This window comes from Fukomys damarensis, unplaced genomic scaffold, assembly GCF_012274545.1.
Source record: "Fukomys damarensis isolate Sample0158 unplaced genomic scaffold, DMR_v1.0_HiC HiC_scaffold_33, whole genome shotgun sequence".
Lineage (NCBI taxonomy): Eukaryota > Metazoa > Chordata > Mammalia > Rodentia > Bathyergidae > Fukomys > Fukomys damarensis.
In genome coordinates, this window is record NW_022900945.1 from 40,111,661 (window position 1) to 40,127,804 (window position 16,144).

Here is a 16,144-nt window from a genome sequence, read left to right on the forward strand (position 1 = left end):
GTGCTGAGGATTGAACTCAGGTCCTTGTGCTTGCGAGGAAGGCAGTGAAACCACTAAGCTAAATCCCCAGCCCGATATTTTATATTTCAAAGTAAACCTTACAATGGAGATATTATTAATATTCCATATTTCTCAAAGGAGAAAACTGAGACTAGAAGTGATTAAGTGTTTGCACATATTCACATGCCAAAGTGAAAAAGTAGAGTTGGGGCTCAAACCTAGAGTTCCTCTGCTGGTTTTCTCCATACAACCTTGAGTTTCATTCTGTAGATACTGGCTTCTATGATGACTCCTTTCTAACAAATGTACTTTCCTAAGTCAGTTCCTTAGAATGACTATGGGGCAAGTTGTATGGCATCCTCAAGCCCTGTGATAGGCCTGAGGCAAGATAGTCTGTGACGTGCTAGCCCTTTAGGTCCACTCCAGGCCTGCACTGTCAGCCTCTTATGTATGTGGCTGATTTGTTTGTCATTTTCTCAGGAAGTTAAGTCCATTCCAGTAAGCAGGACTGGCTCTCACAGGAGACAATGTAAACAAGGAAAATCAGAGAAAAGAAAGTCTAGACCATACAGAAAATGGTTGGGAGATCAGAAAGGGGGTGTGTGTGGGTAGGATGGAAGGTGGAGCTCCCACTAGGATTTCTATTCTGCAGGGACCAGAGGGGTCATGGGCCCTTCCTGAAGAATCAGCTTCCACTGACAAATGGCTTTTGGGCCTGTGTCTTCCACCAGCGTATAACCCTCATGATTTCCTTTTGATGGCAAAAGAGACAGTCCTGGGTGATGTTCCAGGAATGCCTGGCCACTGCACAGTGGAGACTTTGTTCATTTTTGCACCATGGTTATTTCTGATATGCTGCCAAAGCCAACTCTCTGGGCTATTGGTACAGAAAGAGAAGGTTGTCTGTATTATGTGCCAGGGATTAGGCTAAGGGAAAGGGGGAGAATTGATATTGCAAATCACTCATCTATATTTATTCTTTCTATCTTCTTGCCTGATAGTTTTGCTTGCTTGTTTTGCCCTTTAGGTTTTACTTTGGCATGTAGTGGTTTTGCTCATCAAATGGCCAAGTGCTAGTTAAAACGCTATCTTTGAGACAAGCCTTACTGTATTACATAGGCTGCTCTTGAACGTATTAGCTCAAGTGATCCTAACCTCCCAAGTAGCCAGGATTATAGGTACCTGGCTCTTTTGAGCCCTCCCACTTGGATTTCCTACATTCAAGACATTTTTGTGTCTGTGTATTTGTGAAGCAGTACATCTAGTTATCATGCTGTGCCTTCTACCCCATACTCAAAATATAGGAATGCTTTGTATAAACTCATGATCTAGCTGTTCATATCCCCATGACAAAGAATAGCCAGGTGCACAGGAGGAGGACCACAACATCTCGTTCTTATCCTGAGGCAGATGTTTGGATAGGGAAAGAGAGAATAACATTTATTTGTTTGTTTATTTATTTATTTTTGGTACTGGGGACTGAACTCAGGTCCTTGCACTTGTGAGGCAGGCAGTGGAACTGCTGGGCTAAATCCCCAGCCCTATTTATTTTTATTTTGTAGAGCGGAATCTAAAAATTGTTCCAGTCCAATAATAAAACGTAGTATGGAGCAATTATAACAAAGGGCTCAATCCTCCTTCCTTCCTCTATTAGATTAAATGCCATTTGGGAAATGGGAAAAGTGCGTGAGAGAGTGACCACGGCGACTGGGGGAGGTGGAGAGGGAGGTGGGTCCAGTTGGGGGAGCTGACGTCGTCGATGGCAAAGCAGCCTGGGAAATTCGCAAACTGCCAAATTAGAGTAGAATCCTTTGGAATAAAGCTCCTCAGTTATTTTTCTCTCTCTTCTCAGAGTTCTTTTCTGGGATTGTTTCCCACTCATTTAAAAGTACAAAAAGTGTAAAAGACCTCATAGGCAGCTAGGAAAACCCTTTAAAATCCCATCACTGCATAAAGGGCTTGAGCTTCCAGCTTTGTTCTGCAGGGCAACGGTGCATTTCTTATCTCTTTTCTCTTTTCCCTTTTCCCTCCCCCGCTTTTCTTTCTTGCATTCTTTTGGAAATGAGGGCAAAGCTTTTATTTAAAGAATGGCGCAAGAATGATTTAGTTTGAAGAGGAAAATGGTGAAACAAGTAATGTTTGCATGCAGCCTGGCTAGTGCACAACTTCAAAATTTCTTGCAGCTCCTGAAATACCTACTATTGATCAGGCATATTCAAAAATCAGCAACAGTATTACTGTAGAATGGGCTACAGTGCCGGGAGCCAGCAGTTATTTGCTCACAGCTGAAGATGGGGACACAGTCATTGAAACCATGGTGGCCAATTCCCCAGGCACTGTGACGGGACTGAAGGCTGCGACCTTATACCAAATCACCATCAGATCCATCGGTGCTGCCGGGAGAAGCCAGGCATCTCCTCCCAAGCAGGCAAAAACAGGTAACTAGGTGTTCATCCTCTGTGACCTGGACTCATTACCCTGGTACTGCAAAGACATAATATAATCTGGAGTCATGTAAGTGTTACAGTTGAGGGCTCCAAAATGAAAATAATCAAATGTTTTGTGGCAACTCGGACATCTGAGGAATAGATGGCATTTTAATGCCTGATGCTTTTCTTTAGAAAATAAAGCCCACTTCTGTGCATCTTTAAAAGTATCCTGATCCAGGCTGAGGGAGGATTGCAGGCAGGATTGCAAGTTCAAGGCCAGCCTGGGCCACAGAGTAAGACTCTTTCTCGAGAGAAAAAAAAAAAAAAAAAAAAGAAAAAACATACCCGCTTTTAAATCTCTGAAAAGAGGGAGTTTTGTCTTTAATCATATCAAATTAAGAACACATAGAAAGATTTTTGCTGTTCTCTGACTGCATAGCACCAGTTAACAAACAAAAGCATTTAGAATTTGTAATCAATATTAATTAAATTGGGGCCGGGGATTTAGCTCAGTGGTTCCACAGCCTGCTTTGCAAGCACAAGGACCAGAGTTCAATCCCCAGTACCAAAAAAATAAATAATAATAATTAAGTTGATTTGACAAAGTTGAGCCTAGGCATATTCTAAAAAGTTATGTGCACGTTAAAACAGAATAAGCAAGGCTGGGTGTGGTGGCATACGCCTGTAATCCCAGCACTTGGGAGGCTGAGGCAGAAGGATCGCTGTGAGTTTGAAACCAGCCTGAGCTACATAGTGAGTTCCAGGTCAGTCTCAACTACATAGTGAGACCCTGTCTCAAAAACAAAACAAAACAAAAAAACAAAATAAGCCATCATTCTTCCCATTGATTTATATTATTACAGGAATATTTTATCTAATTTATGACCAATCTCCAGTTCACAGTGGTACTTAATATTTGGACCTCCCCCATTTATCTGCCACATTATTTATGATTAATACACATTTAAATAGCAATTATTTAATGGAATCCTGCCATGAATCCTTTTACAAAGCGAATAGCCATTTCACAATATGAATAATCAACCTTAATTTACTTATTGCTAACTAATTTGAATTATGTTCCGCTGGGCTTTTGTAACACATTGTCATTGCTTTGTTTTGCTTTACTGTCTTTTTAGTGTTGGCAGCGCCAATTCTAGAAGTAAGCTCTCCAAGTCCAGACTCCATCCTTGTGCAGTGGGAAGCTGTATACATGGCCATTGGCTTTTCCGTGTCCATTATGCAAGCCAATGGCTTGGGTCGAATCTGGAAAGAGAATACCACAAACACTTCCTTGACCTTCAGCAGTTTAGACTCCGGGACTCTCTACACCATAAAGGCTTTTGCATGGAATGCCAATGGAATCCCAGGGGATGACTCCACCTGCAATCAGAGAACAAGTAAGGATTTCTCATCTCGGCCTCAGATAATCTCATTTTTGATTAATGAGGAGACTGCGTTGCAGCCATCAAGAGGAATGTTAAGTGATAAGTACAGAGCAGCTGGCAGCAGCTGGTTTTAAATTTATTATGAAGTTATTTATAGTGCCTTGGCTTTTCCTTCTCAGCAGTTTAAACGCTTACTGCACGGACAAAGAGATGCTGTGAGAATACACAAAGAGCAGCACTCTCCCCTCTGATACTCAACTCAGCTGCAGCATCTAGTATCACACAGAAGGAGATGATCTTTGTTAGGTTTACCCATCAGCCCTTGCCCCTTCCTGGGTTCGGGCCAATAGTCCAAACAAAAAGAATTGGGCCAAACAGGAATTCATTTATTCAACAGATATTTAGTGAGTGTGTGTCAACTTGAGGATAGCACTGATCCAGAGCTACAGTAGCATACAAGACAAAGTTCCTGCTGTCCTGGGGCTTTATGCTTTTATAGGAATCAGCATTCCTGATTCTCAAAGGCCTTAACTTAGTCCTAAGGCTGACGTGGGGCTTCCCGTCCCTTTCCAGTTGTAGCCTGAGAAGCTGGACTGCAGTGTGTGTTCTTTCACCACCTCGACCCCAGGGACGCCCTGAATAGGGGATCCTATTGCATAATAACTGGACGTCCAAACTGAGCTGCTGAAATGAGCCAAAAGAAGGGAGAGGGCGTGGAGATCTTTTCTTCTCTGTACAAGTTGTTCACTACAGGCAATGTGACCTAAACAGATGCCAGACTCTCACCAACTAGATTAGTCAGATTAGCTGTCTTAACCCTTAGGGAGGACCAAGGAAAGGGTGGGAAGAAACAAGAGTGTTCCTTTCAACTTTCCCTAAGTTTGGAGAAGAATAGAGGCCCCATCAGCCAAGGCAGAAATTTAGGGAGAAGAGGATTTACCTTGTATAATATTTCTGTAGGGAAAACCATAGCAAGCAGCTATAGTTATTCGTTCTATGGGTTTGATGTGTCAGGATGTCTATGACAAACCAGGCCCCTGGGCCTTTTCCTCAGCTATCTCTGTCTCTGTCTGTCTGTCTCTCTGCCTTCATCCCCACCATTCATTTTCCCACATACATTTGTAGAGAGAGGACCCACTTTGTGCTGGGCATAGTTTATCTGATAGGAATACAAATTCAAGTAAAGCATGATCCCTGCACTCAAATAACTGACTATGTTATTTGAGTCATAAACTCAAAGACATAAATCGGTCTTCTTGGTTCTGTGTAACAGGTGGTTTGATACAGGCACACAGGCACACTGTGACACAGGCCGGTGCATCTGTAGTGGGTTGGACACAAAGAGCCATCTGGTTCTTTGAAGTCTTTCTTGTCTTTTGTTTCTTTGTGTTTTAAAATTTGTAGAGTTTGGATGTAGCCACTATCCTGGTCTGCCAGGGCTACTGAACAATGTACTGAAAGTTGGATGGCTTTGAACAAGTTGGTGGTTTACAGTTGTGAAACTGTAAGACTGAAATCTAGGTGTTGACAGAGTTGGTTGCTTCTGAGTGTTGTGGAAGATGAAACTTAAACAGTTTCTCCTCGCCTCTCTCCTGGGCCTGTTGTTCCCATGACATTTCCTTTGTATTTGTATTCCAGTGTCTAAATTTTTTTTAATTTTTATAAAGATATCTCAACTAATTATATCTGGTATAACATCATTTCTGGATAAGGTCACACTCTGAGTGTCCTAAGGGTTAGGACCTCAACATATGAATTTGTTCCCCTATTCTACTTATTTTTCCTAGCTCTCTCAGGCCCCATGTGGGAAAAGCAAGTTGTTCTAAAACACTGTAGGCTATCCTTGCCACCCGTGGGCTTAGCATTGTGCCAAAGCACACCTGCCTCTGTGAACTAGCTGGCCATGCAGCGAAACAAGGGGCCTGCCAAGAAGGCCCAGAAAAGAAATACAGCTGGCGTCTGCCTTTCAGAGAATTAATTGAGTCCCTGTGTCCATGTACCCTAGATGTGTCCAGAGAATGCTGTCTCTGCTCACAGGCTGTCCAAGAAGCTTCTAAAGGCCTACTGCAAGGTCTTCACTAGAGCATAAATTCCAATGGAGAACAGAGGCCAGAGTTTCCTCCGTTCAAAGCACATCTCCTCAAGCTTTTTTGTTTCTTTTGTTTTTTTCAGACAGGGTCTCGCTATTTAATCTAGGCCTCCCTTGAACTTGCTATGCAGCCCAGGCTGTCCTCAAACTTTCAGTTCTCCTGCCTCACCCTCTGGAGTGCTGAGTGGAATTCTGCACAGAATTATAGAAGTGTACCACCAAGCTTTTTGCGTACCGGGATAGCACTGAGTAAAGACAGAGAGGGAATTAATATAAAGACACAAAGATTGCTTTGGTACGTGATCGTCACAATGACTTACTTTCTTTCCTTCTTTCTTTTATTTTTTTACTAATACTGGAGACTGAACCCAGGACCTTTGCACCGAGATGCATCTCCAGGCCTTTATTATGTTGGTTTTTTGTTTTGTTTTGTTTGTACTGGGGATTGAACTTAGGACCTTGCCACCTATGATGCAGGTGGCAGAACCACTGAGCTAGATCCCCAGCAAGACTTTTTTTTTTCCCTTTTATTATTTTGATATTGGGATTTGCTGAGTTGCTGAATTTCCCAGGCTGCACTTGAATTTGTGATCCTCCTGCCTCAGCCTCCCAAGGGTGGTGAGATTATAGGCATATATCACCACATCCAGCTATTTCTCTCCCTTTGATCTAGAATGGAGAGCAGCTTTGTTCCTCCAGAAGCAATATGACTTAAAAGCCATTACAGTAAAGTCTTAACAGCAGTTAAAAATAAAGAAGGGATATGTTTAGCTTCATCAATCAATAATAGAAAAAAATATTTGATTTAAAATACAATAATAACATACACATATGGCCCTTTAGTTAGTTTATTTATTTATTTTTCTATTTACTTCTTTGTTTGTTTTGGTACTGGGGATCAAACTCGGGACCTGTGCTTGCGAGATAGGTGGCGGAACCACTGAACTAAATCCCCAACCCTCTATTTACTTGTTTGTTTTTATGTTGCTGAGAATCCACTCAGAGCCTTGTGATGCTTATGTACATGTTTTATCAATGAGCTGCATTCATAGCCCCCTTCTCAGTGGTAATCTTTATTCTTCAAATATTGGTTAAATGATATATTCATGCATGCATACAAAGTATGTACTTTATACTGATTCTACTATATCCATTTTGTAGATGAGAAAGTGACAAATTGACCAGGTAATATGTCTAGGGTCACAGAGATTATTATGAGTTTGCGTTGCTAATGAGAGATGTGTTACAAGCTCCTAGGAATCCTGTATCCCAGTCCTATTCTTTGAACACTTCAGTTTATCTAACTACTCTATAGGAGTATTTTATCCTCTGAGCTCCTCAACATTGTTAGGCTAAATATTACTTGGGTTCTTTAGGTTACTACAAAAATCTTACTTTTTTTCTCAAAAACGTAGGTCCTCACGCCCCTGCCAACATTCAAGTCTCTTTTGACAGTGGGGCTCTGAAGGCATCTGTATCATGGACACCGACAGAAGGAGCTTTCAACTATACGGTGATGGCGTTGAGTGACTCTTCTGGGCTTAGCTGCAGCACAAGTGTCAGTTCCTGCAGCATCTCTTCCCTCCAGTGTGGAACTCAATACCTAATTTCTGTTTTAGCAAGTAATGATGCCGGATCTAGCAGGTCCTCTTCAACGATAAACCTAAAGACTGGTATGTAAACAAAAATGATATCTTTGTATGGCTGGCAAGTCAAAGTGACAGCCATAGGGAAAGTGAAACTTCCCACAATGTTCCAGAACATTCTGCAAACAGTGAAAACCAAAGCTGGGTTTAAATGAAAACAATTGGAAATTCTAATGAGTTTGAATATTAATAGGGAAACCAGATACTGTGTGTTGTGATCTGGTTCCTATTGTAGATCTTGCATGAGTTTTTTTTCTTTTTTATTGATAGAATTATGACAATTCTAAGATACAGTTGGAGTCATGCACAATTCTAACTGTGCAGTACAGGTTACTGCCTCTTCTTGACCTCATATTTCATGACAAAGACTTAGTGGAAACTATTTTTTAAGATAAAGATGGGATATTTCTAGTTCTGAGTGTGTGCAGATATTTTTCCATTTCCACTCCTATCAGAGATAGTACATGTGGACGTTTACTCCTCTATTTAAAAGTGTTTATGTGTTTTGGGAATTGAAACTAACCTTTTGTGAAGATCTACTTTGTCAAAGACATTACTATGTATTTTATTTAATTCTATGGCAACTCAGGGAAGAGATCTCTATTATCTCCTCTTCGGAAAAGAAAATTGACGTTCAGAGAGGTTAAATAATTGTCTCAAGGACATTTCAATAATAAGTGGATTCAAGCTCAGATTTACCTGATTTCAGTCCTCTGAGCAAAAGAAAATGTAATAACGTCCACTTTAATCGACAGTCAGAATTATGTCATTATACATTAAAAGGCTTGTAAGAGGGGAGCAAAAAGCTATTATCACGAAGCTTATGCGCTCTATCCTACGGAGAGAAACAAACAGCAACGAAAACAAAACCAATCTCTCAGACCCACGCTTTCTTAGTGTTATGTTAAATTGTGGCGATTTGGCTTCTATTTTGACAACTGTAATTTATTGTGGGTACATTTGAATTGGTTGTGAGGACAGAATCGCTGGGGGTGAAAAAAAAAATAGGAAACACTTTCAAAAGCACAGACGTTTTGAATTAATGTAGGAGAGAACCCACCTGGAGTTCTTAATTCTTGGACACACTTTAAAAGCATCTGGGGAGCTTTTATAAAAATCTTGACACCCAGGTCCCACCTAAAACCAGCTGAACTGGGACTGCTGGGAATAGAGTCAGGATATGACTAGTTTGTGAAAAGCTCTGCAGTTTTTTCTAATGTGCAGCCAGAGCTAAGTGCCGTTGACTAGTCCTGTGCACTTATCTGTCCAGGAAGTACACTTTAGTTAGTTGTATATAACACAGTCAGTCTTTATTGTGAGAATAACCTTGATTTATCAATAGAAGAACTATGTTTAGAAAGTATTGTGGTTTCCTGAGGCCAAGAAATATGCGATATATTTTAACAAGATTTCCATTAGAGGTGACTAAAATTTTAAAAGCTTATGGCAGCCTAGGGTTGTAGTTCAAAGGTAGAGTACTTGCGTCACTTCTAGAGATAAAAGGAAATTGTTGGAAGAGTTAAGAAAATGTTGATAAAAAGTACAATGAGTGTTAGCTACATTTTTATCACCAAAAGAGATAACTTCTAGGGTATTCACTGTTCTGCTCTCTTTAAATTGGCTACATCTATGAAAGAGGTCAAATATTTCAACAAATATTTTAACAGTGAGAATCTCCATATCTTAAAATGATTATTTTAAACAATATTTCATCCAATGAGAGAATGTGGATGGAATTTGTTATAGTGGTTGGGCCCTACAGCACACATAGGTTCTTTAAAGAAAATCTTCCAGTGGTTCTGGTGCATAATTTTACATGTTGTACAGCAAATTCAATCTGTCGTAAATCTCAGAGTTGCTGATTTGAATTGTCTTGAAATCTTGGATAATCGCAAAGAGGCATAGAAATCTGTTGCCCAAGTCTCACAGCTGCTTATTATTCATCATTTCCTAGTTGCTTGTGCACCTGGAAGAGTGACAATCAAAGAAGATTCTCCCGGCCATCTGTCTGTGGCTTGGTCCAATGTTGATCTGGGTGATTACTATGTGGCTTTTGTCAAGAGTGACGATGGCTTGGAAGTACACTGCAATACCTCCCTCACTCAATGCAATTTCTTATCGGAGTGTGGTTTCACTTATTTTATTAGTGTTTTTGCCTATAACAAGGCAGGACAAAGTCCTTTAGGTGATGTATTCAACTATACCACAGGTAAGTCACATCTGATGCTTGAAAAGGGAGTTTTGAATTTGCTAAAGTCAGCAGCAGAAAATGAATCACTTATTTTACTTACTGACTTGGCACCTGAACGTCATTCTAGGGCCAAGAAAACAAAGAGAATCTTTTTGTCTCATGTGTTTTCTGGTCTAGGAAAAGTTGTCTTTGTGGACTTGGGCTTAAGAAGAATGCAAGGTTAAGAAGTGAAATGAGAGGAAACAATGCAGTTGTCCAACCCCACTCTGAAAAACTGAACCTTTCACAAAGGTCTACTCAGTGTTCAGGGTTAGGGTAGATCCCAAAGGGGATGCAAACGCTTTGTCTCTGAAGTTCACTGGTTCCCTAGGACCAGAGAGACAGATGTAATGGCCGAGATGCAACATAATGTGAATGCTTTGCATTATTAGGACACGTGCGCTGAAGTCTTAACTTGAACACTACCTCATTCATACAATGGGGATAATGATGTCCTCCTTGCTATTTAGTATCCTCCACTACAAAATAGGATAATAATAAAACAAATGTGAAAAGGCCTTTATGAAAAGGTCTATATGATAAAACAGAATTCAAGTATTTTTATTAGCATCACTGTTACCATTACTATCATCATCTACTAGGTTTGGATCTTTTATTGGCAGGGATTATGTTTTCTTTATCTCCTTGTCATCAGTGTTTATCATAGTGTGATCAGCTTACGAGAGACGCTTGAGGTTTGAAGAACAAATCGTGTCTTAAAATTAACTTTATTTACAAAGAAGAGTAATATAATTATGTAAAAGTACTAGAAGGATAATAATAAATTTTTTCAGGCCGAGGGATCCAAATAATTGGTTCTTGTGGAACCTGGAGTAAGAGACTACCATCAAGGTCTCAAGAACAGAGGAGAACCTTCCAGAGTGGCCTTCAACTAGCATAAAAGAATGGGTAGAATTTAGGTGGAGCCGGACATCTCAAAGAAACCCTAAGCTGAGTTAGACATTTATCAGTGGGATTCTTTAGGGCCTCTTCTATAATCTACAATACAGTTATACTCCCCCATGTACCCTAGTTTCATCTGATTTAGTGTCTGGAAAGACAGATAGGATCTGAAAACTTTGACCAAGTTTTACTGCGTCATGCGGAGAAGAGGAAAGACTTCTCGCAGGGGGTTCAGGAGTCTTCAAGGCACACAGAAGTGGGAGCACATGTGAGGCAGGGGATTGAGATGTTCGATGTGGCCGAGTCGGAGAAAGCACAGCTGAGCATTACAACTTGCCATGCTTGAATGTCGTGCTGAGTATTTATCCTCTGTGCAGTGGGAATTACACCAAGTTTGGAATGGACAGACCTGGAGGAGGCTCTTTGAAGTCATTTGGGAGGAGAGTGGCAGAGGCTCTGGCCATAGGAAGGTCAGGACTCAATGATTCCTTCTGGTGGTGTTGTTCTTGTGCTGACTTCGGTTCCCTCTCTGCTCCGGCTTTCAGCTCCCTGTTGTCCTAGCGACATTAACCCCGTGTTGGTGTCTAGTGACAGAGTGGAGATCATCTGGTCTCCTGTCCGTGGTGCCGAACTCTATGAAACCAAGGCTGTAGCTGGGTACACAGTGGTGGAGTGCAACGACACTGCTCCTGCTTGCACCCTCTCGGCTCTGGAGTGTGACACCAAGTACAATGTCACAGTGTATTCATTCAGCGAGGTCCGGGGCAGCAACATGTCATGCACTTCCCGCCTTATCACTACAGGTACAGTACAACCAGGCTTTCTCGCACTGGTGTCTGAATGGTTCCCCCACCCCACGATGTGCCTCAGGTCTGGCATACTGCAAGGCTTAGAAAAAGGTTAAATTCCCTTAATCACTCGGTGGGGATCAACACAGACCCTATTGTACTGGGGAGATGCAGAAGAGAAGGTAAAAGGAAAAGGTGGAAAGAAAGGAAACAAAAGGGGGGCCATGGGGAGAGGGGAAAGTTTTGCTAATGAGTCCCTCTGGCATTTGGTTCCTTTTACTTTTGGGGGACTTGCCTGTGCACACACCATGAAGGTGTGCAAATACTGTTTGTCTTAGTTACTTTTGCCTTTGAGTACAAAATGCTCTTAAACATTTTCCAATTAGTCTAACCATAAAGGGAGCCAATATCCTACTTCAGTGTCAACAGTTTTCTACACAGAGGCTCTTTGAATTTGGCTTACATGCACAGTGTGGTCAAAAATTGTGATGATCATATCTTGGGAAAATCACTTTTAGGCCAAATGGCACAGATGATATTTTTTTTTTGACTCAAGCTGTTTCAATTAATAACTTAAAATCTCTTAGCTCCTTGCAGTCCTGAGATAAAAAATATTTCAAAGGATGCATTCTCCACCATCAGTGTGCGCTGGCGAGCCACTAATGATGATGCCACTTACACAGTGACTGCCCAGGGAGAGAAGGGGCTATATTGGTGCAGCAGCAAGGGAGAGGCCTGTACCATGGGGGGCCTGCCCTGTGGCTCAGTGTTCTCTGTCACTGCTGTGGCTGAAACAGAGGTAGGACGGAGCCTGCCCAGCTACAGTGTGCCCCTGGAAACAGGTACGTAGCACTGACCATCAGCCTGAGCACTGACTTCACTAGGGTCCTTAGGAATCACTTTAAGACTTAAACTTTATTTAATCTACCCTAAGTGTAACAGAAATACAATAAACACAGGGTCTTTGAAAAAGCCCAGTATTACAATATAGAACTTTCGCCATTTTACAATTTCTGCAAAAATATCACCAAAAGACTCTCCTGTTGTCTTACATTGGCATCAGAAGAGTAACCTGTGGACACTGCAAAAGCATTTGTTAGTTTATATTCTCTCAGGACACCATCTACCAGAACAGCTAATGAGTAAACCAAATGAGATGATTTATTATTTATTTCTTTGACTCAGCCTGTTCATATCTTTCTCTAAAAAAATGCTTACTGAGTTTCAGTTTCCTAATCAGTAAAAGAAAGACAATAGGAGTCGGGGATTTAACTCAGTGGCACTGCACCTGCCTCGCAAGCACAAGGTCCTAAGTTGGATCCCCAGTACCAAAAAAAAAAAAAAGAGGAAGAAAATAGTCTTATATGGTGGTTGCATTAAGTTAATTAATGCTGCAAAATATTCAACATAGTGCCTGGTGAAGAGCGAGCGATTCATACAAGAAAATTGTTACTGCTTCATAACTCTGTATATGAATGAAATTTAGCAAATTATTTCCTTGGACACTATTTTCTTCTGTATACAACAATAGTTAACATTTTGGGCTATAAAAATTAAAACACCTTTAAAAAAGCAGCAGAACAGAGAAGATGCTAAATATATATATATATATGAAGGCTCTAAGTATCCTACGTCTTCTAAAAGGGCTTCCTGGAAAATTCAGGTGGCTGTGGTTCTTAGGCGGCTAAGAAATCAAGCTTTCATAGCAGTGACTTACTATGAAATGCTCCACCAAGGCAAAATACATTTTATTGCAAATGCTGGGAAATATTATTGGGAGAAGAGATTAATGCAACCATTGCTTTAAAATTTGCAACTGGAATTATTCAAATTGGGGAACAACAAAGTGTTTCTTTCTTATTCTGAAGAGAAAAAAAATTGGGGAATCTCACATCACTCACACCCTGCTAGCGCACTGTGCTCTCGGCGAGATACTCATTGTGTACACTTGGTGTTACAAGACGCATCAGAGGCACGAATAGATAAAGTTTTTGATGAACAACAGATAGTTTGAGAAAATTAGGATATTGAATAAACTACAGACAAAGTATCATTCTTGGTTGCTTGGTTTTGTTTTGTTTTGTTTTTTCACAGATCTTTTCCAGTAGAAATAAAACCCCACTTCTTTTTCTTTTTTAAGTGCCATGCTGTCCAGCTGGTCTGACAATAACTCAGGTCACCCAGTCAGTAATCAATGTGAGCTGGAGTTTTGAGACAGTGGCCCAAACCTACGTGACAGTTCTGGAGTCACACACTGGACAGTCTAAGTGTCACACCCATCAGAATCACTGCCTCCTGGGATGTATCACATGTGGCATCAACTACACACTGGCATTAAAAGCAATTAGTGCCTCTGGGTTGACTTCAGACTGTACCTATCAAAGTTACTTCTCTAGTAAGTGAATTCTTAACTCTAGTACTAGAGTATAAGAGATAACTCAACTGCTCAAAGTCCAGGCATAACTTTTCCTTCTCATACAAGAAGATTGTACAAACTCCATGCAGCTGACATTCTAAATGTATAATAGTTTCTAAAATGTTTACAGTTTCCACGTGACTTTGAACTTGAACCTTTCAGAAGCTTCTGTTGGTAGTTGGTAAATTGCCTCCCCTAGTAACAAGGTTCAAGTATATGTTTTCTGAAGGGATGGTGTATTTTTATGTAACATAGAGACCTGCAGCACAGTAGGTAACAGCCTGGCAGTTTTCAGAGAGCACTGGATCACACATTCTATTTAGTTTCCACTTTTTTGTTTGATTATTATTATTACTAGTATTATTATTATTATTATGCTACCACCATTCTGTTTTCTAAGCCACTCCAGCTTCTTCTATGGTTTCCTATTTCAACAGGCTGAGAGAACAAAGGCATGTCTTTGACGGTACTGTATCTTTTTTTTTCACAAAGATCAAACCACTAGAAGATAACATGGGAAAGTAAAAACAGTGCGGGGCTAGCAAATAATTCTCCTCTTGCATGATTCTAATCCATTAAAGCGTTGCGTGGAGTCCTATTGGAAAGGACTCTTGAGGGTGCTTGTCAGGTTTAAGGAGAAAGAGTACAGTGCTCAGTTTGTTATTCCTGCCTGGGGCAAGGGATGGGATGGCTGAAATATAATTGTGGCATCCTGGAGACAGTAGAAAAAGTTTTAAGCTGGGAGTCTAAATTAGAAATGGCTTCTTCTAAGCTGCAGTGCCCTATTTTCCATGATTCTGTCTTCTCGTTGGTAGAAAGACAGAGATAATAATAGCTTTCTAGCTTACCTTTCAAAGTTGTTTTTGGAATCAAAATAAATGATAATTTAGGAGCATTTGTCCTATGCCACACATATATAAGCTGGTTTATATTTTCATTTGGCCATTAAATTTGCTGCCTAAATTCTCATCCAGTTGTGGGAATATGGCCCATTGCTTATCTTCACACCTAAAGAAAAATTTTAAAGAATGCATCAAATAATAATTTTTAAAATTTAAGATAAAAAACAATTTTTAAAAATTATACAACAGCATCTTTATTTTAGGTGTTGAGGTCTCCATTTGGTACCCTGATTGACACTTAGCATGTCACCCTACTGCTTGACACATAATGCTTGCTCAAGGTATTTAGAAAAGGTCCCATACAAGTACCTGATCAGCTAGCGTGGATCGTCAACCAACGTGATCACCAGCCTGTCGTGTAAGTGGCTGCTCCGAAGGCATTGTGCTGCTCAGCTGAGGAAAATTTGTTATTTTCAATGAATTGCATTTAAACTTAATTCCACTAAGATTAAATGGAAGTAGGGCCTTATGAGGGCTCTTGACCGGACCCCATGCATTTGACTCATAGTCTGAGTCATGTACAATACAGTATCTCTGCCAAGTGTGGAATCTTTGGATCCCCATTGTTCTATATTAAAAAGTCCCACCCGATACCACCCTCACATATGGATTACTGATTCTGTGGCTAAGCATGGAAAGAACTTGAACATCCCTTCAAATCTTGTCCTACTCTAACAAGTAATTAGTCGTATTATTAGAATCATTTATTTGTATTTTTCCCCTGTAATAATCAAGGCTGTGTTGTGGGATGGTGGAAGAAGAGATTCTGTGTTTGTCTTTGTTCTACAGGTGCCTGCTGCCCCTTGGGGGTGAAATTATATAGGTTGGGCCCAAATGGCATTCGGATCTACTGGCAAGTCTCCAGAGGCTCTGCCAATTACAGCACTGACCTCTATGGCTCCAAAGGCATCTTCACATGTGCCCCAAGGGCTGGCCTCAGTTTCTGTGATGTCCCTGAGATACCCTGTGGGGACGTGTATACTGTGATGGTCTCACCCGTTGCCGAAACAGGACTGAAACTTACTTTCTGTCCAAAAAAAATATATTCAGGTAAAATAAATTATGACCATTTACTCAAAACTAACCTTCAACCCAGATCTAGGAATTAAGACTCAGACAACCATACTTATTTCCTATGTGTGAAATTTCTACATGCTGCAAGGGACCCCAAGCTTCTTTGTAATTGTGATGCTTTATTATTATTTAATTTGGAAACACTTTTCTCTTCCCTATCCTTCTCTTCCCCTCAGGAAAAGGACCAAACACTTGCTGCTATTTACCATATAATAGTAAAGCAAAGTATAAATGATTGGAGATTTGGAGACAGTTTTTTTTTTTTTTTTTTTTTTTTTG

General features: G+C 40.6%; 1 protein-coding gene across 2 annotated transcripts in view; it reads left to right on the forward strand.

The window, feature by feature from the left end:
- Fndc7 (fibronectin type III domain containing 7) overlaps nt 1-16,144 on the forward strand; it is a 28,340-nt gene that overhangs the window by 4,000 nt on the left and 8,196 nt on the right. Inside the window, exons 3-10 of one of the 2 annotated variants that reach the window (XM_010605934.2) lie at nt 2,184-2,438; nt 3,569-3,829; nt 7,322-7,579; nt 9,507-9,761; nt 11,231-11,488; nt 12,061-12,315; nt 13,614-13,868; nt 15,581-15,841. In XM_010605934.2, coding sequence (XP_010604236.1) covers nt 2,184-2,438; nt 3,569-3,829; nt 7,322-7,579; nt 9,507-9,761; nt 11,231-11,488; nt 12,061-12,315; nt 13,614-13,868; nt 15,581-15,841 — 2,058 coding nt within the window. The remainder of the gene's footprint in view (nt 1-2,183; nt 2,439-3,568; nt 3,830-7,321; nt 7,580-9,506; nt 9,762-11,230; nt 11,489-12,060; nt 12,316-13,613; nt 13,869-15,580; nt 15,842-16,144) is intronic. The other variant, XM_010605935.2, reaches the window with a different exon arrangement.